Source organism: Struthio camelus, chromosome 2 (assembly GCF_040807025.1).
Source record: "Struthio camelus isolate bStrCam1 chromosome 2, bStrCam1.hap1, whole genome shotgun sequence".
NCBI classification, from domain to species: Eukaryota; Metazoa; Chordata; class Aves; order Struthioniformes; family Struthionidae; genus Struthio; species Struthio camelus.
Genome location: NC_090943.1, coordinates 121929372 through 121953465, shown reverse-complemented (window position 1 = coordinate 121953465; position 24094 = coordinate 121929372). Strand labels below are relative to the sequence as shown.

Below are 24094 nucleotides of genomic sequence, written 5' to 3'. Positions count from 1 at the left end.
AAAGATTAGTCTAAACTGAGAGTGGAACAGGTTAACTGATCTTTCTCTACCCTAAGCTTTCATTTGTCCCTAGCAGCACTCAGCTGTCAATATAGTGTACAGCTTCTGATAAGTACGGGTTCTCCTCAGCCTGAAGAGATCTGTCTGATAAGATAAGATGGCCTTAAAAAAGAGAGAGAGAGAAAGTACGTTAACTGCTTTGACTGCAAAATACCCCCTGGTAGCCAGAGATAAGACACCTTGAGCTGCTCGGAAGACCTTAGACAGGATGTAAATGAAGCCAATAAAAAAAAAAAAATCATTTCAAATCCAGCAGCTATTCTGTTCTACTCTTATTTCCAGCCCTGACAGCAGAAGGCTTAATTTACTGTATTTCACACCGGGCTTCCATTCTACACTGAGGAAGCTACAAAGGGTTGTTTTAGATATAAGCTTTAACAAAGCAGAGATCTCTGTATTTCTGGAGAGGCCTATATTTCAGGCAGTTAATCATGAGTTTCAGCAGGCTTTGGTGAATGAAAATTATACAGAAGAGAAGGAAAATGCTGCGTTTTGCAAAGAATATCCCCCTCTCTTATATAGTTAAATCATCCAAATAAATCTGTGTAACGTTAAAGGCTGAACGAAGCATATATATTTTAAATGTGAAAAATTCGCAAACTGCAACTCTTTCCTTGCAAAATTCTACATGGAAGAGCTGATGTCCTGGAAGATGTGAGGACAGGCAGTAGGTGCATTTACATGTGACAGTTTCACAGTGGTATTTGATCTTCTGTCCATTTTGAACTGTGAACATCATTAGGTCCCATTTACGAGCTGGAGCACCTGTTAATTATTTGAAGCCTACCTGGGTGTATCCCATGGGATAGGCATCCACATGTGTTTCCCATTCAGGTAGCCTAGGAAAAATGAGAATCAGTGGGAAAGACTTGTTTGTCTTACACTGCATTTTGACTGTAGTGAAAAGGTACCTGAGATATACTGCTCCCAGTCTGATTGCACTGCACTAGCCTGGGAATAAGCATTTGTGTCCCATTTTGAGCTCTGATTTAGTTTAAAAACTGAAGATTACTTTTGCTTGGGGATGTCATTTTTAACAGCTGTGCAGCACATCTACACTAACAGCCAGATCTAAAAGAGGGAGCCTAAAAAGCAATATAGGTGGACTTTAAGGAGCTAAATATAAGTTGTTATTCAAAACCTACATCTCTGGGTTCAACGCACCTCATTCGGCACCTCCTGTTTCAATCAAAAGTTTCTCAGGTATCTGTGGTTTGGCAGTCTCTGCAAACCACCCTAGCATGAGCATCTGGATACCCGTCACGTTCTGGAGCCACACCTTAGTTGACCTGCTGCACAAGGGAGCGTCAGAGCACAGCAGTCCCACGCACTGTCAGTGGGAAGTGCTGTGTTCCCACCTGCCATATGCCCGGGCCGCATAGTCAGGGTACTAAATGGCATGAGGCCTAGGTTCAGTTCCCTCAGCAGCCAGAGAAGCTTCAAAGTCACATTTCCTGCCTCTGAGCAGAGGGCCTTCAGCATCTGCAGAAGTCTTTTTCTGTGGAAGCTGCACTCCCTGCAGCAAAGCACATTCACAGGGCCAGTAGGAGCACATTTGAGAAGGAACCATTAACCTACTGAGAGGGGCCGTCCTTTAGTCCAGGGGATTCTTGCAGCCTGGAAGTTGCACTTGGGTTTATTTTTGTTTTTATCCAGTGACTCTTTAATGTATAAAGAGCCCAGTACTCCCCTCTCCCAGCTGAGTGCTCAAACTGCAAGGTTGCAGACCTTTTCCTGGTTCCCTCTGGGGCGGCCCCATGAATCCCGCTTTCTTTACCTCTCGGGCTGCTGGAGACACCTAAGTCCCTTTGCAGATCTTGGTCCAGGAGTTTTCACCTGTGTAAATAAGACTGCCGCCACATCTCTGTCATGTTCAGAAATAAGCAGTTTTGCGTTTATTTACTGTATTTAACTCTAGCACACTGTAAAATAACACCGTTTGATATGTTTTTGAAAGTGTTAACTGGCTGCGTTGCTTTTGCTTGATCTTCATTCCCTTTTTCTTTTCATTTCCTTTAAAAGATTTTGCAATATCCTTCCGTGGGTTCCTTTCAGATGCAATTATTTACTTTTTCTTTGTCCTCTCCTTATATCCCCTTCTTTTTGTTTCCCACACATTGCCTTCTTTCTTTTTTTTTTCTTTGTCCTAGTTTAGCCCCATCCAAGTGTATCCTGCTGTCGTTCTCATCTTGAGGCAATGGAGCAATGAATTGGGGTGGGTGAAATATAGGCACAGGTGGGAGGGACAGGCACATGTGATGAAAGAGAGACAAGACGGCTGAGCGTGAGGTATACCCTCAGTAATCCCTGCAGACCTTCACAATTAAACTCTAGCTTAAATTGAAAGAAGGGCGGTATTCAAATGAGAACCCAGACTGGTGCTTGGCATCTCATGGGCTTCTGCTCACGAATCCTGCTCAGGGGCTCCATCTCTTGCCTGAGCCTCCAGCTAAGGAAGTTTTGGCAGCCTGCCTAACTCCCAGTGGGGTCTGGGGGCTGTGTGGGAATGGGGACTCAGAAGGCAGCTACGAAGCGGGGTCTCATTCAGCTTTCGGGATCTGAGCCTCTGGTCTGTTTGACTTCAGGTCAGAAAGAGAGGGAGAAGGAAGTGCACCTTCTCTGACTTCCGACACACTCCTTATATGTGACCTGCGACAGAAAGAAGCAGGCAATCCATTTCAATGCCTCTGTGCTCCTGGGGAGTTACCTTTATGACTAGGACTGTATTGTAGGGGCTGGTTTTGCTATCTCTGAGGCTTCTCTGCAGTTCTGCAGCTTTCAAAAGGAGCTGCAGGTCAGGGGCAGATTGGAGAGAGACAGTTTCTGGCCCTATTCATGGTGTTGCCTAGGGAAAGCGTGACCCAGTGAAAGCAGAATGCATATGAAATTACTGGAGTCCTGTAAGGAACCTGAACTGTTGTCCCATAGTCATTTGTTGTTCTCTAATAAGCAGTGCAAATACTGTTATCAGCGCAACAAATTGTAATGATTATTTTCTAGCAAAGAACTGATTGACTGAATCACTGCTTTTAGTACATGAGGTTGTTAATATACAGATTCTTAGGAGACCGTTATTATGTGCAAGTTTGGTAGAACGTTTGAATGGGTTTTTTTGCCTTTCCATTATCTTGATTCTAAACGTAATTATTCTTAGGGTGATTTTTTTTTTGACCGTAGCTTCAGATGGAGCAAGGCTGGTGGTCTCTGACTCACACTGTACAAACAAACAAAAACAACTACTAAACGGAACAGCAACTTATAGCATAAGAAATATAGTGTAAATCTGTTTGTCACGTTTAAGCAGTGGACAGATGAGCTAATTTGAATCGCTTAGTACTCAAATAGTCACAGCTAAACACCCCCTGTAAATTAATTGTGTGACATGTGATTCCCAATTATGTAAAGCAGTATAGGCTATGAGGATGGTGACTGTCATTAGTTGAACGTACAGGACTGTGGAAAATTACTTATTCTTTCTCTTTGCCTTGAAATGCACAAAATACTGGTTTCCTCAAATAAACTGAGGGTAGCTCAATTTTCTTCTAGTTCGAAATTGTTTTTTGTGTATGATTTGAAAGGTGGAGCAGAATGTGAACTGCACACATTTTCTTCAATTTGGTGGTGGAAGATGGAATTCATTTGGCTCCGTCTGTTCAGATGAACATTTATACTCCTCTCTACATATGTAATAATCATATGTTATGTGAAGAAAGCATAATGGAACTGGAGATTTAGGTTACCTTAGGAGAGCAATTCAGGAACATTAGCTACCTATCTATGCATTAAAGGCATTTTATTAAAGGAAGCATTTTTTTCTTGTGAGGTATTAACATGCCTTACTTGTTATTTCTAGGAGGTGCCTTTCTTCTGGTTATGAAATGCAAAATGGGGAAACCTCCCTACCAGCTGTCCTAATTCTGTTAATCGGGAACCCCTATCTGATTTTCCCCCAGTAATCTAACTGTTAATGCATTTAATTGGTGTTCCCAAAGTAGTTTTGAAATATTGATAGATTTTTAAAACATCTGTAAATTATAAATAATATTTAAAGTTCACATTTCTCTTTTGAATGCCCATTACAGAGTATTAGTTTTCAAGCCATTTAATAAGTTATGAGACAAATGAGGAAGTTTAATGTGGGGCCACTGATGTGAAAAAATGTGATGCCTATATTAAAGTTGCAAGTTTTTCAAAACTGCATGTATTTCTGTTGAAAATAAATGGAGAATATTATGTTATAATGCATATTTTATTTAAAGTGAATTTAAAGGTTAGCATTATCTGCGAATTCTCTTAAGAACTTCAATAACAGTTTGTTTCAGTGACACAGGTAAGGATACCATTGAAGTCACGCTAATGCTTGAACACTATCCTTTGGTTTTCTAGTTACTTAGATATATTCACCACACAGCACAAGATTGTTTTATTTCAGTAATATCTAACCTCTTCATTTAGTATTTGTTCACACCTGCATATTCCCGTAAGATTCCTTATCTCATTTTCAAGATAGCCCTGTAGACAATTAGTGTTAGTAATGCTATAAAATGAGGCCAGCACTAAAATCTAAAATGGCCATAACAAATAAACTATATGATATATGATAACCACTCCACTCAATTACCTGTAGAAAAATGCAAGGATTTAAAACTGTGGAGATCTATCATCCGTCCAGTTAACGGACCTACCTATATGCTATTTATTCTTTCCTTTTTTATAAATTAAGTTTTACCTTGTAACAGGTCATCTGGTAAATTAGCAAGCCTATATATTTGTGTGTGTTGTCCCTCCCTTTTAATATATGTGTATGAGCATATATATGTGTATACAGTGGTATAAGATGCATTGGTCTGTTACTTGTGATTGGACTACAAATAATAACGACACAACAAGTAGAATGCATACATGTATATACATATTCATAACCTGTATGCGTGTAAAGGTGTGTATTAGGTGTGTATATGTTCTGCTGCTCAGTTTACTTAATTTGTCATTTTGAATATATATCCTCCTCCTACATAACCATTGTTATAAATTTTGTCCTTGTTAAAGAAACCTTGCTATGTAGTACTTGCACATGCATCACACGGGCTCCCGGAGGAGAGCTGTGCGACCAGTCTGACATTACCATTAGCTGGCCAAAGTAGCAAGAACATGTCAGCAGGACCCAGAGCAGGGGGCTATCTGTCCAGCTGCACTGCTAGACTTTGGTCGGGTCCGTCAGCTTAAGCTTTCTGGCAACACTGTATTCCAGGGGAGGGAAAGGATTTTTCTTGCAGGGATGGCTCAGACCTGGGTGATCTGGGTTCTGTTTCCTCCTTTGCACAGATTACATTTGTAACCTGAGGCAAACTGCTCCAGCTTTTCTGTGCCCCAGTTACTTAAGTAGCAAAACGGGGAAAATAGAAAACTACTATTGGTAGGATACTGCGAATATTAATTTGTTCGCATTTGTAAACTCTGTTCTGTCAGAGGAACAGTATATATTATGTCACATAAAGATTTTCTGATATTTTCTTTAGGAACGTGGCCATTTGTATAGAGGCAGAAAAAGAATTGTGGTGTTTAAATCTTATAGAAAAATACAGCATGATAAAGCAAGTGCCCCGAAGCATTTTCCAGCCAAAGTGTGCATATGTCATAAACCTTCCTGGTGACTAAACAACGTTTTTCTGAAGCAGTACTGTTAATTCAGTCGGCGGCACTAGGGATAAGATCACTTTTAAGACTTCACGACTACTGAGGTTGGCACATGAGTGGCTGGCTGCTAGCTCCACAGAGGTGCTTTTGTGCTCTGATGCTTCCCCCTTTCTCCCTCCCCCTTTCGTGGGATAACTCCTTCTGGTATTACTTCACTTTTCTGTTAGTGAGCGCTTTCCCCCATAAATATGACTGAACAGGTGTTACTCTGCTACTAACTGAGTTTCCAGCTGTCCTCCTCCAACACAGACCAGGCAAAATCTGTTGTTTGGTCCTATTAGGCAGACTAGAGAACGATCAAGCCTGAGATGGAGGTCTTCCTCGCAGGATATGGTAGTTTTGTTGCCAGAAGATGGTCAGGAAGGCCTGGCTGGCTAACAAAGACAGTCCTTCAGCTGCTGGGTGTAGTTCCAGTTTTGCATCCCCTTTGGCAGCAACACAGAGACTGCTGCAGTGTGGCCAGCCAGCAAAATTAGGAAATAAGGACCTCTTTTATTTACTCAGGCTGCTGAATCATGGGCATTCCTGTCTGCTTGGAGAAAAGTCAGGCAGCTCTACTTTCCACTGGAAGTCTCAGGAGTGTTTGGTACTTTCATCTCAGAGTGTTCACACACTTGTTTTAATGTGCTTTATGGAAATGGTGAAACTCAGCAAGTACAGTTGGTGTAGAAAAACATCTGCACTAACTATTCACACACATTTGCATCTTTAAATAGACTTTTAGGCCTTGTAGCCGATTTCCAGCAAAGTTTTTTGGTTGTGAGTGCTAGAGCTCTCTTAGAGTCAGTGAGTGTGAAGTGACTGGTTCCAAAAATTAAAAATTTACATGGACATGTTAAGTGCATCACATTGAAACTCAGAATACTTGCCCTAACACAAAAAAGGCATTTACAGTAAGTAGCACTTAGTGAGTGCAGAAGGAAGAAAAAAATAGTCAGTACAGAAAATATATTTTAAAGCTCCATAAACACGCTGTAGAATACTTGGGGCCCTATTCTGCCCCCAGATAGATGCATACAGCTCCTGGGGACTTTAGTGGTACTTGTATTTGTGCATCTGAATTTGGTCCAGAGTATTTTAAAAGAGCTTGTTAGAACATTTAAAATCAGTATTTGTAATGTTGACATAGCTCAGTGGGTAGGTGTCTGTAGATTTATATAGACACAGATGTATGCACATCAGCAGCGAACTGTTCCTATTTTCTATTAGAGTGATTGGCAAAAAGGGCTGTGGAGTATTTTCTCCCAAGAGCGGGTAAAACTTCACCCCAAACACAAAGGCAGTTCTGTGAGGGGAACTGACTCCCTTGGATGACGGCCGCAGCAGCCACATCCCAGCCGGCTGCTGAGCTGCGGGGAGCTGCAGTCAAGCTCCTCCGTGATGGCTCTGCGATCACCTGTCTGCTGGAAGGCCATACTCACTCCCCTGATGCCTGCGTACGTAGGATGCGGTAGCATAGTACCCTATGCAAGCCGTGGGTTATTGGCATTTTGAAATAGATGCCCTTAGTAGTTGCACCTTAAATTTCTGGTGCAGCATCTTTGTAGGGAAGGGTGGGGAGATGGTAAGGACAGGCAATGCCAATGTTCGAGTCCTACTGTGGCAGTCGCTCTGAGTCCAGATTTCCTTCTCCGATAGCTGTCCTTGGGTCCGTTCTTCGACAGCCCCAGACGGGCTGCGTGCCGTGGGCCGTCAGACACAATGTTCCCAGTGTTCAGGTTGGCAGCCGCATAGCAAAATTAATTTGCAGTGACCCGTTTCCGTGAACAGCACAAGCAAGGTTTAAAAAGTCCTTTCGTGCGTTGTTGCTGGCACAGCCGCCCCGCTTTGGGGGCCTTTGTGTAAAGGCAGCGCAGAGGCCCTGCTTCCGCAGCATCCCGCCTGGCCTCCCGGTGCCCCCTCCGCGGCCGCCCCACGCCCCGGGAGGGGAAGCCGGGAAACGTGTCCGCTCAGTTGTTACGCTCATTCTCAGGAAAATCCTGTTGTCCTACATGGTGCGATACATGGAATTCCCCGTGCGGTACTGGAAGGAATAGACGCTTCTGTAGCTCTGAAAAGGTACAGAAAAAGATTTTCAAATTTCATGTAAAATTGCAATTACTGTGCAGAATCATTCTGGGCTGGGGTTAAAAAACTCAACAATAGAGTGACATACAGGAACATTTATACCTGCTAGTTGGAAAGTAAGAACCAGGTCTGTGCTGCAGTAACACTATCCCCCCTCCACTTGTTGTGCCTTGTATAAAAGCCAAAGGAGGGGACCCCAAGCAAACAAGGAGAATTGGGTGGGGGAAAAGAGACTCCCTGTGCTTATACAGTGGTCACACTCGGCGCTTGATCCTGACCCTGCTGCCAGCCTGACATCCTGTGGAGATTCAGAAACCAAAGGGAATAGTTAAATAATAGGTAAAACCAGGCAGCCAGTGGCCACAGAAAGAAAGTGATTTACTGCTGTGTGAGTGATAGTACACTACTATATATTCCTCTAAACATTTATACAATAATATATCATGTCTGTGCAGGATATGCATTTTAATACTAAATGTGATAACAAAATGTGTAGCCTAGGCAGTTGCAGACTATTTTTCTTTGCTCAATTGCGTGGCATAAATTTCTGTTTATCTGCCGGCACTGTTCATATGTCAGAAATATATTTGATTTTTAAAGGACAAAAGGTTTTTCCACTTAAGAGAGCTCACTGGAAATTTTTGGTTAAAATAAAATTAAAAAAGGAGCAAGAATGAAGATTTTTTTTCTGTGTATAATTTTTCCACTATTTTGATTATTTCTAGTTTCAGAATCAAACCCAGCAATTTGAAAGGACAGTGCGTAGATTTACTTCAAAAGTCTCCTGGGAATATTGAAGTCATTCATGTAACAATTTAAAAACTCAGCTGTCTAGTATTATTTAGTATCTATCACAGTGAATAACTTTGCTTACGGTACATTATTAAGCATTTTAGCAGATGATAGTACCTTAGCTGTAAGGGAGGTTTTTTTTTTTTTTTTAAGAAAGCAGATACCTTTATTTGCAGTTCAAAGACATGATATTTAGGCTAAGGTTTGCTTTTTTTATTTAAATATATACCATTAGTGCAAGTTCATACATAGGTAAATACCGATAGATATATTTGTGCGTGTGAAAGGTATGGGTAATTTGTGAAACCCTCCTCTTCAAGAAGTAAACAAGTGGATAAAAAACCCTGCAGTTTTCAACTTGTGTTGCAAAGCATTGTTGCAATGGGCAAAGATCCAGGAATGGTGTTTGGTTGTTTTCTCAGAGTTAGAGGGTTGCCATCTGGCATTGATAGGGAGATGGTGTTGTCATCAGTTTCTAGATGCAGGAAAGGAATGAATCCTCATCTGTTTCCTGTGGATAAGCGAGAGGTTGATAATCTAGTAAAATCTTGTTACCTTAAAGAAAGCAGGCTCGGAATTTGTTTACATAATATAAGCCAGCTCTAACTTTCATTTTAGTGTAGTAAATTTCTGACAGGAGGCTGAAGATATTAAGAAACTTACTGTCAAGAATACCTGAAGAAAAAGATACCTTTCAAAAGCTTTAGCTTGTCTTTTTCTGTGCTACTATTGTAGTCAATTTTGCTTTTAAAATGCCAAGGAACCCCAAGTACTGCCCCTGAGAAGGAATAAAAGGGCTATTTGTTTCAGAGTGGTCGGTCGAGCATTCTTTCAATATTTTAAAAGAAATTTTAGGTTAAAAGAAAGGTAGTCATTGCAGTGTTGTATTCCACTTTTAGAGCAAAAGCTGCAAAAATTGCAGAGTGCACCTGTTAAAAAAAAAAAACAACTTGCCCCATCCAGAGGTGACGTAACAGCACAGATAATTAGTTTAGTTTATTATCTGGCTAGCATTCTTGTTTTGTCTTTTCTTTGTTACGCATAAATCTCTCAGCTTTTACCATAATCCTTTATCATTTTTCCTGTTTCCAGCTTTTTACAAGTTGCTTTGTCTGTGATCACCTCACAGTACAGGTTCTGCTGAACTAAGGAAGTACAGCTGGCTGAGGCTTTTGCAAAAAGGAAGAAATGGTGGGCAACCTCTTGAACTTAAAAAAGAAAAAAAATGCTATTCACTTCTGACCCTTGTGAAACTTTCTCATTTTCCTTGATCCTGGCTGTTGGTTTGTTAGTTTGTTTTGAACATTTAACGATCCTGCTGCTAGCTTTCAGTAACTGGATTGTATATAGTTATTGGAGAAATCTGGTTGCACTGTATTAGAGAAAACAACACTTGATACTGTTGTCCTGTTCCTCCCCTTTAATTTTTCATATCATTTTTTTGAATAACACACAAGTCTCTCTCAATGGTAGCCTTTAAAAGATTTCTGCGTTCAGAATGAACATCAAGAGGAAAAAAACCTGTGGCAAAGCAGAGGGGATTTTTTTTATTAAATATTAGACATGTGGGTTGACTGTATTAATTTTAAATCATTCCTGAAATATTTTTTCCTTTCCTTTGACTCTTCAGATGCTCAAATAATATGCAAATCATTTTACAATGGATACAAAAGAAACATTAAATATATTAAAATCTGCATTTTAATAAAGTTGTCAATGTATAATACATATCCTGCAACTGAGAAAGAATGATAAAAAAGCAATAAAAAGGTAATATAGGCACAGAACTATTTAATAACTTTTAATGTTTTACAGTCTGATAAAAATAAATGTGGTCTTGAAGCTATTTGGTACAGGGGTAAGAAACATCCTAGTCTGAGCTGAGAATTTTTTAGCTATTTAGGAGTAGCACATCTATGTTGTTTATGTGGTTTGGTGTCTCCTTTGAGTTGTAGGGATTAAGTTTGTGGGAACGTTTCTTTCTCATTTCAGATGGAGTGGATGTTGAGGATGACCCCACCTGCTCATGGCCAGCATCATCACCTTCTAGCAAAGACCAGACTTCCCCAAGCCATGGAGAAGGTTGTGATTTTGGTGAGGAGGAAGGAGGCCCAGGGTTGCCCTATCCATGCCAGTTTTGCGACAAATCGTTCAGCCGCCTCAGCTACTTAAAGCACCACGAGCAAAGTCATAGTGACAAGCTCCCTTTCAAATGCACGTATTGCAGTCGTCTCTTCAAGCACAAACGCAGCAGGGACCGCCACATAAAGCTTCACACAGGAGACAAGAAGTATCACTGCAGTGAGTGTGATGCAGCGTTCTCAAGGAGCGATCATCTTAAAATTCACTTAAAGACTCATACGTCCAACAAGCCATATAAATGTGCCATTTGTAGACGTGGATTTCTGTCGTCTAGTTCACTGCATGGTCACATGCAGGTCCATGAGAGGAACAAAGATGGCTCTCAGTCTGCCTCGCGGATGGAGGACTGGAAAATGAAAGACACTCAGAAATGCAGTCAGTGTGAAGAAGGCTTTGATTTTCCTGAAGATCTTCAGAAGCACATTGCAGAATGTCACCCTGAGTGTTCCCCTAATGAAGACCGATCTGCTCTTCAGTGTGTTTACTGTCATGAACTCTTTGTAGAGGAAACATCCCTGGTAAATCACATGGAGCAGGCTCATAATGGTGAGAAGAAGAATTCATGCAGCATTTGCTCTGAGAACTTTCACACTGTGGAAGAGCTGTACAGCCACATGGATAGTCACCAGCAGCCAGAGTCATGCAACCACAGCAACAGCCCATCTTTGGTAACCGTGGGCTACACCTCAGTCTCTAGCACCACTCCAGATTCAAATCTTTCAGTGGATAGTTCAACAATGGTGGAAACGGCTCCCCCTATACCAAAGGGTCGTGGAAGGAAGCGGGCAGCTCAGCAAGTGCCGGATATCACTGGCCCTTCAAGTAAACAAGCAAAAGTTACCTATAGCTGCATTTATTGCAACAAACAGTTATTTTCCAGCCTTGCAGTTTTGCAGATACACCTGAAAACTATGCATTTAGATAAACCTGAACAAGCCCATATCTGTCAGTATTGTTTGGAGGTCTTGCCATCCCTCTACAATCTGAACGAACATCTTAAGCAAGTCCATGAAGCTCCAGACCCAGCACTGATTGTTTCTACCATGCCTGCCATGGTATACCAGTGCAACTTCTGCTCTGAGGTGTTCAATGACCTCAACACTCTTCAAGAACATATCCGATGTTCTCATGGATTTGCCAACCCTGCTGCTAAGGACAGTAATGCGTTCTTTTGTCCCCATTGCTATATGGGGTTTCTTACAGATTCTTCTCTGGAAGAGCACATTAGACAAGTCCATTGTGATCTTAGCAGTTCCCGATTTGGTTCCCCTGTGCTTGGAACCCCAAAAGATCCAGTGGTGGAAGTGTATTCTTGTTCTTACTGTACAAACTCTCCAATATTTAATAGTGTTCTTAAACTGAACAAACATATCAAGGAGAACCATAAGAACATTCCTTTGGCGCTGAATTACATCCACAATGGAAAAAAATCCAGAGCCATGAGTCCCTTATCTCCTGTAACCATTGAGCAGACCTCTTTAAAAATGATGCAGGCAGTTGGGGGTGCTCCTCCTCGTCCTGCAGGTGAATATATTTGTAATCAGTGTGGTGCTAAGTATACTTCCTTGGATGGTTTTCAGACTCATTTAAAAACACATCTCGACACTGTGCTGCCAAAACTGACCTGCCCACAGTGCAACAAGGAATTTCCAAATCAGGAGTCCCTGCTGAAGCATGTTACCATTCATTTCATGATCACCTCGACCTACTACATCTGTGAAAGCTGTGACAAGCAGTTCACTTCTGTGGATGACTTGCAGAAACACCTACTGGACATGCATACATTTGTATTCTTCCGCTGCACCTTGTGCCAAGAGGTTTTTGACTCCAAAGTCTCCATTCAGTTACACTTGGCTGTGAAGCACAGCAACGAAAAGAAGGTATACAGATGTACGTCTTGTAACTGGGACTTCCGCAATGAGACTGACCTACAGCTTCATGTCAAACACAACCACCTGGAGAACCAAGGCAAAGTGCACAAGTGCATCTTCTGTGGTGAGTCCTTTGGTACAGAGGTGGAGCTACAATGTCACATTACTACGCACAGCAAGAAGTACAACTGCAAGTTCTGCAGCAAAGCTTTCCATGCTATCATCTTGCTGGAAAAGCACTTAAGGGAAAAACATTGTGTTTTTGAGACCAAACCTCCAAACTGTGGAACAAATGGGGCATCCGAGCAGGTTCAGAAAGAGGAAGTGGAACTCCAGACCTTGTTGACAAATAGCCAGGAGTCCCATAACAGTCATGATGGCAGCGAAGAAGATGTTGACACATCTGAACCCATGTATGGCTGTGACATTTGCGGAGCAGCTTATACAATGGAAACTCTCCTGCAAAATCACCAGCTTCGAGACCACAACATTCGACCCGGAGAAAGTGCCATAGTGAAGAAGAAGGCTGAACTCATTAAAGGGAATTACAAGTGTAATGTGTGTTCTCGAACATTCTTCTCTGAAAACGGGCTCCGAGAACACATGCAGACGCACTTGGGACCAGTGAAACATTATATGTGCCCAATCTGTGGCGAGCGGTTTCCTTCTCTTCTGACCCTTACTGAACATAAAGTCACACACAGTAAGAGCCTGGACACTGGAAACTGCAGGATTTGCAAGATGCCTCTCCAGAGTGAGGAGGAATTTTTAGAGCATTGCCAAATGCACCCTGACTTGAGGAACTCCTTGACAGGGTTTCGCTGTGTGGTGTGCATGCAAACAGTGACCTCCACGCTGGAACTGAAAATCCACGGGACGTTCCACATGCAGAAAACTGGAAATGGTTCTGCCGTGCAGTCCACAGGGCGTGCACAGCATCTCCAGAAACTGTACAAGTGTGCTTCTTGCCTGAAGGAATTCCGTTCAAAGCAGGATTTAGTGAAACTTGATATCAACGGTCTGCCGTATGGTCTGTGTGCTAGCTGTGTTAATCTCAGTAAAAGTGGTAGTCCAAGTGTCAACATCCCTTCAAGCAGTAACAGACAAGGCATGGGCCAAAATGAGAACTTGAGTTCCATTGAGAACAAAAGCAAGGCAGGGGGACTGAAGACTCGCTGTTCTAGTTGCAATGTTAAATTTGAATCAGAAAGTGAACTCCAAAACCATATTCAGTCCATCCACAGAGAGCTTGTTCCAGACAGCAACAGTACACAGCTGAAAACACCACAAGTATCTCCAATGCCCAGAATCAGCCCCTCCCAATCTGAAGAGGTAACCCTTTTTTCTTTGCTCTTGACACCTTCCACCCTTTTGGAAAAAATCCCCATTTTTTCAAGCCGTTTTGTCACTTGTCATGAAATGCTTAGGCTGAAACATATTACATTTCCATCCATAGCCATTAGCTAGTAATTATTTGCTTCTTGATTTGCCTTACATCTTGGCTTGAATAGTGCAGAATAGGACTAATTCCAGTCTCCCTAGGATATTGTCTTCTGTGTCACTGAGGAGACCTATCTTCATGCCAGCACAACTGAGATCTGGAATCTTATCTTAGCTTTGTTACACATTGGAATCCCCAGCTAGGAGTTGTGCTTACGGCAGAGAGTGTTAATGACAGAGGAGTAGAATATAGTGAGCCAAAATGCTGGCATAAGGGGTGAATTTTTAAAAAATATTTGTGAACAACAAATTGGGGGTTATTTTTGCAAATTGTGTTGTAGATATTAATTTTCCCTCTTTTAGAATATTTTGATTAAGTAGAAGTGCAACACTGGCCTAAGGTAAATTGGGAAATCAGTCCTTCTGGTGCAATTCCATCTTTTAGTTTGCTTTCTGTTCCTTAGGAACAACTTTCTGATGTGCTTGAAACACTCAGTGCATGATGATTAAAATCTCATCCATGCAGCTTAGCTCAGAAAGTAAATAGGCGTTTCAGGAAGACAAAGGGTCAAGCTTTTGAAAGATTTCATCTGCTTCCTCAGCCATCAGTGACCAAGCAATAACACCTGGATGATGGGTTGGGAAGAGAGAGAGGAGTCATGTACTAAGAGAAGGAAATCTGTTTTGTCTTCGGAAGTATTATCAATAGGATGAGTTAGAGTTAGTATTTTAGGCCTCGTATCTTGTGTCATGGCCCTTAAAAGTTCAGGAAGCCTAAAAACACAACACACAGAAATTATAAGAAATAATAGCTATTGTTTCAAGAAAGCTTTTAACCTGAAACGACGGAAGCATGGTGCTACCCATTGCTACGAATATGTATGGGTACACTGTAGTTAGGGAACTGCTCTTCCATCACCTTCCTCATTCCATGTTTGTGAGCCCGTCTAGTAGGTAAGAAATCCCTTAGCCTGTCATTCAATACAGCGTTGTTCAAACTGCCGGGAGGGAGGAAGGAGGGGAGATACATAAGGATGCCCGAACGTGCTGCTACTGAGAGCATAGCTGGAGATAAGCTGGGAGGAGGCCACTGAGGCAGCCCAGGGCCTGAAGTGCCACCAAGGAGGAAATGGAGTTGGGAGACTCCAGGCACCAGGCAGGGTACGTCCACCTGGTAAGGTGGATGCTTTCACAGGCTCACACACTAGTTGGGGTTTGGCAGAGACCTCTGTAGATCATGTGCTCCAGACCCTTTGCTCAAGCAGGGTCAGCTAGAGCAGGTTGCCCAGGACTGCGAATCTGCAGTTTGCAAGGGTAGGGGGGCAGCTGGGGAATGGGATTTGGTGTGGAGTTTATAGGAGGGGCAGATCATTTTAAAAAGACTGAGAACTGCAAGCTTCATGAAAATCTCATTTGCAAATAAGAGGGAAAAGGAATAGTTTTTATTACGTGCTGTTCTCGCCCTTCATGATCCTGTAGTACTGCTGTATCTTTGTGTGTAGGAATCATGGAATGACCAGCTGTATGTTTGTGATAAGTTCAGAGTCATCCTAGTTGCTCTTTCATCTTTCCACAGTAGTATTTGCGATTACTTGAAATCTCTCTCTTCTCCATCATGTTCAAAGCCAGTTCCCGCTGCCTCTAGCATGACCAGAATCACATGTGTTAAGACAGTTACCATGATAAGATGTTTCCAACTTGGCTTTCTCTTGCTTGTAACCTCTAGAGAAAGAGATTTGGGGATCTTTGGTGGGTGATTTGAGGTCTTCAGTAGCATCAGTGAATCTTCTTGGACTTAGATCATGTATAATCAGAGTTCTTGTATCTTCTGTTTGGCATTGTGTTTCTACTCTGAATGGATTTACTGCCTCAGTCTTTTTGATTTTTATTTGAAAAAAATATTTAAGATAAAAAAGCCTTTTAAACTACAGCAAGATTTGTGAGTAGCATTTGCATGCTTTCAAATCGCCATTTGCCCTTCCACTCAGAGCTTGTAAACTGATTCTTCAGTGTCTGTGGTTCTAGGCACAAAGCTATCAAGTTCCTAATAGAGCATTAGTACTTCTAGAAACCATAAATGCATTTTTGTGAAATCTTGAAAGATAATTTATTTCCCTAACAGATATTGCTGGTTTCAAATTGCAGTGACCCAAATATTGTAGCCATGAGAATCAAAAGTGAAAGTGGTAATACACAAATGTTTAACAGTATAGATTTGATGTCCAGGCTGAGAGAAATGAAAACATAAGCATATAACACAAACAGTAAAAGCAAATTGGATTTCTAAAAGTTGTTATTAATCAGTGGCTTTGGTACGACACTAGGAAGGATATTTGTTGAATTAAATATGATTTTGACAGCAGCGATTTAAACATGCTGTTTTCACCAAATTTTCAACCAAAAAATAGTAATGGTATTAGAGAAGTGAAGATTTCATCTGCTTTTTTGAAAGTCACGTGGTTTGAGATGTCCAACTTGACTGAAAGAACATTTCACTCTAGAAGCAAGAAGAATGTGGAGAGCAGTTGTCTGACTATTAATAGTGCTGAATACCCTTTGTTACTCCTATTAGATTGCTATGGTAAGCGTACTTGAAAATACATTTTTGAGAGAAAAGGTAACACTAAAATATGTGACTTATGGCTTCTTTGTCAAGTATTCTCATTGTAGAACTAGAAAACTTCTCTTTCTTTTGTAGCTTGTACTTGAAAATATGATTGGGTGTGATTGCCTTAATATGGCATAATGTCATCAGACGTATGCCTTCTGAGGTCTCCTTACTTGCTAAGTGAAATTTGTTGATCTTAATCACCTCCACTGAGAGTTAGCTGATATATTTTATCTTTCAGCTGGGATGGGAAATGATGGGCAATGCTCATCAGCTACAACTCAGGGAACAGGTTGGAACTCGTTAAGCCCATGATATTACTGAATCTGGTACCCATAACTTATGAGTTAAACAGGCAGATTGCGGGTGGGATAACTGTAGGAAGAACTCTAAAATTGGAGCCTCTCTAACTTATTCTTTGAGCTTGATGAGATGCTCGGTTCTGGCTGTAGATGTCTTGTAAAGATCCTAATTTATTGCAAACACACTGTTAGGCTAGAATAATAATCTAGGTGATAGTTAACGTTTAAAAGCGGAGAGCAATGTTTGATCTGACAGTGATTTGGGAAGCAGGTCTCAGTCCTTTTTCTATCACTCATATTCTCTGTTGACTTGGACCAGTCCACTTGAACATCTCTGCCTCGTTTTCCTTATGGAGAAAATAAGAGTGATAGCTACTTACCTGAAAAGTGTGTTACCATGCTTAATAACAATGAACTTTTGTAAAGCATTGGAAAGATGAAGAGCAGTGTTCCAAAAGAGCTGGAGCCTTACTTCTCTTGTTCCTCCTTAATCTGTTGTCATGCACCTAATGAGAGAACTCCTGACTCAGTGTAAATGTATGTCTTTACTTTTTAAACTTCGAGACTTCTGTACATGCATAACCAATAATAATAATCATACTGCTAATTGCTTGGATGTCGAGGGGAGGAGGGAATGGACTCCAGCCTACACCAACAGTTTACTGGTAAAACCTACTTTATGTTAGTGTATCCATGTGTGCAGCGATGCTCCGTTTCGGGTCCTCTTGGTAACATCCAGAGTAGATGCTCAGCAAGCATATTTGATTCTGTGAGTAGCTTAAGTTATGTATCACTTTGTTCCATGAATGCGAAGCTCAAGTGAATACTCTATTACCTGTGGCAATGCAGACAGTCTTTCATTAATAATACAAGAACATCCTGGGTTTTCTGGTCCTGAGAAGTACACTGCCAAATTGCTGCAGGAATAAAGATGCATATTTAGCTGTTGCAGAAGACTTGCAGAGGCTCACTGTAGCAGGGAGGATCAAAGGCACTGGACAAAGGAGAGAAGAACTAGCAGCGGTCAAACAGCTAAAAAAGAGGATAAGTGGGAATCTGGGGCTGCCCCTTCTGTCCTGTTGCTCTTGTGCAGAGCTGGATGCCAGGATGGGCATGTCACAGCAAGGGACGCTGGGCACGTCACAGCACCATTCTGGAAGGAGCCCTGACAGCACAGGCTAACAATGAGCTTGTGGAGACAGGTGTCAAAGGATTCAGATACTGTGGAGAGCTGATGGCTCCTTGAGACTCAACTTACTCCAGCTCAGATGAGTCCAGAAGTGGTGTCACCAGGGGAGAAAGAATGAAGTTCAGGTAGGTGTATTATTTTACCATTACGTTTTTTTCTCCTCTTTATTCATGGGCCCTGAATCTACCTTTCTTCTGTTCCTATTCCTCCCCCTTTTTCAAAATGCTGCCAAACTCACAAAGATGGAGAACAGGAACTGCCTTTTGAAGTAGCTGGTTTGTTTCAATAGCATGCACTGGCAGTTGGAGGCGGAAAGAGGAGAGAAAAGACTATGAGCAACCCAGAAATGTTCCCAGATGCATGCTTTTGGCAGGGCAGGCAATAGCATTTTTAGCAACATAAATCAGTATGCTTTTAACTGAAAAAATGCACTGAAATCAATAGTCGTGCATTTAATTGAAATACATAAAGAAATTAAAATAATTCTCCTCAGCAATCCGAGCTGATCATTGAGACTACAGGATTTTTATGAATAAGCACATAAACTTGTAATGTAAACATAAAAAGTAGTGCCTTGGGTTTCCTGCCAGTGAATCCAGGCCCAGAACAAATGATTTTCATGCTGGATTTTGGATTCAGGGGCAGAAAGAGGTAAAGAAGTTTTGTTGCTGGTGCAGAGATTTAGCCTTGCAATCTGTGGCAAACATATTTTCTGCTTGAAGAGTTTCTGAATGAGCTCCCTAAATCTATCCTTCTTGTCTTCTGGCATCATTTTCACACTGTTTCCAAGAAAGTATTATTTAAGGCATAACCATGTATTTCTAGGAAGAGCTACCCTAGTTTTCTTGCCACAGTAGGCCACCTTCACGTTTCTAACTGACTTCAGTGTTGTGGAGCTGCTGGCAGGACATGGGCTTAAACATTTCTCTTCTCTTGGTCTTTGCACCTTTAGTAGTGAGCTCTCAGGCAGAGTCTTCTCTGAATTTAACAAGGATGCTGTTACTTATTATACTGTTGCTGTAAATCCTACCGGAGTTATGCAGCAGACTTCCCACCTTTTCATACACATCATGAATTTTGTCTCCAGCTCCATGTGGAACTCCATGTGTTGGCTGAGAGCTGTTGAACAGAAGCAAGAGGAATAACTGTAGTGAGTTTTCTTGCTTAGTGTCCTGTCTCCTAGTCATTAAAATCTAATACTGCTTGCCTGTCTTGTTATTTCTCAGAGGCTTTGATTGGGGAATGAGAGGCACCTTCTCCACACCTGTGGACAGCTTTGCATCAGAGGAAGAAGGATGACGTGTTCTCCAGACTTCACAAGAGCCCCAAGTCAAGATCTCTGTGAAACAATGCAGTGGGGGGAGTGCCTGCTTGAAGAAAAACAGCACTGGAGAGAGGCATAGGAAAGCGAATGAAGACATTAAGCATCTCCAGAGAGGGCAAGTGTGGATTCCACAAATCATTATGAGACAAAACATCCTAAGCTGTATGTTTCAGCAGGTCGACTATGCAGCCCACTGTTCTTATGGGGCTTTCCCTGTATATGGATCTGCTGGCCAAATACACAGTATTTACAAGCCACAGTTTCCCTTCCACTCAGCCCTGGTAGAAAATCAAAACTCTGATGAGTATTCATACACCAATCTCAGGTGCAGGTAGGAACAGCAAGCAATTTGCACTAGTTTTCTAGCCTGGTTATCTTTGGAAACAAGATGTGGGAAGCCATTACATGTCTCTTTTCGTCTGCATACCTCTAGAGAGTTCCCTCTCTTGCCCCACTAACGTTTGAACCACTCTTGGCCGGTTTCAACGGCAACTTCATAGATGAATAGGAATCTCAAACCCCATAAAGTTTTTACAGCTTTTAGGAAGGTAGACGAGCAGGTAGGTGATAGAATTCAAAAGGAAAGAGGCCTTGTAGAGAACCAAACCAGGAAGATGGCTTTAACTGAAGTTCATACCTGTTTTTTACGAAAAAGTCAGTTACAAGAAATGAAGCTATAAGAAGCCATGGTCTTTCTGTTGCTCACAGAACAACTTCTTACATGCCTGTAAATGTTTTAAGACGTGTTGTTGGGTTTCTTTACTACTGTCCAATAAAGTTGTTATACGTAACATCTGTATTATTTATCTCACACAACAAATGTAACACCCAAATTTGTTACTCTGCCACTGGTGACATCAAATGGGCTAATCATTAATTTAAAATGAACCTATAGTACTGGTACTGCTGATTTCATGAAGTTATGCAAAATGAACACAAATCAACCACCTGATACTTGGCATCTTGTTAGAGTCCTCTTCTTTTGACCTCCCACAGCTCTGTGGTGGCTGGTAATTGATCTTACGCTTGGTTGTTCAAGATCAGAGGATACTTTTTTCCGTTACCGATCACTGTCTTCCATTTGTTCCATTTTCTGCATTGCTTCAAAAATTATTGTATAAAATACAATTGCAGATATGACAGCAGAAGCACGTGTCTTGCCGTGGGCATTTTCACCAGCCTTTTGGCCTACCAGATGCACATTCATGTTATCCTGTTCTTCCTTAGTGGTTAAAGCTTTGTTGCTAGAATGTGGCTTTATAAGCCAGGGAATGAAAGGGTAGGGCTTCTCCTGATGTTGAGCTTCTCAGTACAGTTTTACCAGTAACAGTGAGCCAATCTGGGGAAAATGACCCTGCCTGCAGTTTTTATTAAAGGTCTGCATTCCTCAGGATGCAAGTCTCGTTCATTGATCATTCCTAATGCCTAGGAAATGTCTCCAAGGAGCCACTGTTACACATAGAGCCATTAAAAACTTGCTTGTTGCTTGTGCACTGAAAAACAAGGTGGGATGTAGGAGAGAAGGGGGCTATTTGTCCCCTTCAGTCATGCCTCCACAGTTTTGGTATCCTATATGGGATGGATTTCCTCTGTTTCTTGCCTGTTACCTGGATTCACTGTTCTGTGCGAAAAGGCACACCTAATGGCTTTTTGTATCTGGAAGGCCACCTCTTCCTCTACATTTTCCAATAGGAAATGGGGTTGTTCACCAACACAAACTGATCTGAGGCTGCAAGCTTCCAGATTTCCTTTTGTGTCTGTTTTTCCACTGCCAAAACAGTCTTTTTTTTTTTTGTTTTCTTCTCTGATAGCTGGAATAAATTCAGCACTAAACTCTAGGAAACACAGCTGTCTGCATATGAAGATCCTGCAACCATCACTGAGGGTCACAAATTTGCAGTTGATCCTGTTCTGCTGCTTGGTGCTTATTTTGTAAGCTTAGTCAGAGAATGTTTGCAACACTTGGTGATTTGCCTGAACTATCTGCCTTAACCGTAGCTCCTCAGTTTTCTTATGTTCCCTGCTTCACAGCTGGCAGTCCATGTGATGGTGGCTGAAGTCCTGCAAATATAGGAGTGTGACATTCTGTTTCTGAAACAAATTGAGTGGTCTCTTTTTTCTGATGGGGAAATGGCAGACTGAAGCCCCATGCAAAAAGAAATGGGTTTATTACAGGATGTACCCAAGAGGAACTGCTAGAATTTTAAGAAGTAATATGAAAGTAAAAGATGATGAAATGGGACAGAGGGAATGGTGGGAAGTTTCTATAATTCCCTGAGAGGAAAGTGAATATGCCTTACCAAGAAAAATTACTATATAGAAATCATTGTGGCTAGTGATGAAGTCTGGCTCAGTGGGATGCTTATTTTGCTGGTACACCGCTTCCTTGGGCAGTTGGGCTGCCCCAGCGGAGGTTTTCCAGCTGGGCACGCAGTCAAGCGTCGTCGCAATGTCAGCAGCTGTATGCCAGCTCAGATGCTACCAGTAGATTTGTTAACATTGATGTGGCCTAAGAGTGTCCATATAGAGCAATATTATAATTACAACACTGCGATTGTAGTATTCTGTTCCTAGCATATTTCTCTGTGTAGACAAACCTTTGTAAAACTCCAGCCTAGCCAGTGTATCATGTGGAGCCTTCGTTTATGCAGTCCCATTGACCTCCACAAATGCAGAGCTAATTGCATGAGAAGCATCTAAGGGTTTAATCCTCCTCCTAATATTTCAATGAAAATTAATTTCTTATATATTATGTATAAGTAATATATTTCTGTCTGTACATTAATATTAATATTGCATATTTTTGAGCAGAAGTTCTATTCTGTATGACTGAGTTTCTTGGTAAAATATAGCCCAGAATTCTTCAGGCATGCACATTGAGTTGAAAGTGGACAAGTAAGGCAAGGAAAAGGTCCTGAACCTCGCTTTCAGAAAGTGAAATTAATCAGCATTAATTTTCCAGTCTCTCTTTGTGTAGAGTGGGAGAAAAGTGCTTTTAGTCTTTTAATTACATAAGCAAAATAAAGGTATATAAAAAGGCCCCCAATTTTGCCTTTCTGTTAAAATCCAGAGAGCTTTTACAAAATTTGTGATGGAGAAAAGAGACAAAAGAGTATTCTCTTGTGCATACTTGCAAACTATTAATTTTATTGGGCTACATCTGTTGCTGATTGTTGGTGAAGAAAGTAGTGGCTTTACTGAATGACGGTCTGTCTCAGTATGCCTTTTTTAAAACAAAGGGAAAAAGAGGTGGAAAAAAATCACTCAGTCTATCAGCTTAGTCAGAACATGAGTTTCTTGCATATCTCAGACCTGCCAAGTCATGCTTTACTGCTTGTGCTTTGATGCCACATCAGCTGCAAAATTATTAATGCAGTCTCAATTGTAATTTCTCTTTATTGTCCGTAGTGCGTAGCTGCTCTGATACTGAGATGCTGAATGCTGGGATGCTTCTTGATATCAGAGCAGCTCTCTGGCTCAGGAGGTTCTCGGACTGGCAGCCGCCTTCAATTTTAAGTGCAATGTAAGGAGACAGAAATACGTCGGGATGCTGATAAAGAGTTCAGTTGTTGACACAGTCGGCTCCTGATTCCTGAGCGCTGCTTAGCACTTAAAGTCACAGTGTTCAGAGGCCCATCCTCACCCGGGATTGAACCCTAGGATAGAAAGACAAAAAGAAGCATATTTGTTTTTCACATCCCAGATCAAATTCACAGTGCTTAAAGCTGTTTGTGCTCATTAACTATGTAAATCTGATATAAAGTAATTGAGAGAAAATAAATATACAGCTGCATGCTGCCAGGGTCAAGAGTCACTTTTCTGATAGTTCCCTCACTTCAGTAGTGAGTTTTCAGACATAGAAAGTGTTAACGGATTAGTGAGCTTGAATGGAAGAGATGCTATTTAAAAATGCTGCAAGATGTGGTACTTTCTGTGTAAGGATGTGAGATATTGCAAGCTAATGCTCTTTACCAGCTAGGGGAAGAAAAGGTTTGTAACTGAGACATTGAAGAGAAGCACGAGTATATGCAGAATCCAGAACGTAAAGGTGAAAGACAGAACAGCAGACTGTAAGAAGAACTTCCCTTACTATAGGGAAGGAAGTGCCAGTAGAACGAATATTCATATTTCAGCCTGAATACACTTTGTGCACTAAAGCAAAAAGCAACTGTAATGAAAGAAATTAGGAAAAATATGTTTTTCTCCATTTTTCATTTTGCTTACCTTATAGGATTGATTGTATTCTGTTTCTAGGCATGTGCACTCAGACCTTATTATACTTTAGACCCTGCTAAGCAAAAGCAGAAGAACACAAAAATCTTCATAAAATCATTAAGAACATGTTTTTAAAGCAGTCAGGAAATACTAATTAAAGGGTGTTCTATTAGCAATGGGAAGATTTAACAGTTAGTCAATTCAGAAAAAACGCAAGCTGACAGTGCCCCATAAGCGAGATAAATAGCTAACTATGCAGTGAAACTGTCTAACATATGCTTAGTTCCTTGAAAGCTTAAGGTTGACAAAATAAGCATCCAGGAAGATAGAAAAGAAATCCTCAATTAAGGTACTGTCAAAAATAATCTGAGCTATGATGAAGAATGA

General features: G+C 41.3%; 1 protein-coding gene across 14 annotated transcripts in view; it reads left to right on the top strand.

Annotated features, from left to right (window-relative positions):
* The window catches only part of ZNF521 (zinc finger protein 521), a 232803-nt gene that overhangs the window by 83653 nt on the left and 125056 nt on the right, over nucleotides 1-24094 (top strand). For 13 of the 14 annotated variants that reach the window (XM_068932404.1, XM_068932407.1, XM_068932399.1 and 10 more), the window contains one exon: nucleotides 10609-13961. In XM_068932404.1, coding sequence (XP_068788505.1) covers nucleotides 10609-13961 — 3353 coding nt within the window. Of the gene's footprint in view, nucleotides 1-10608; nucleotides 18294-19394; nucleotides 20282-24094 lie in introns of those variants that run through there. The other variant, XR_011139161.1, reaches the window with a different exon arrangement.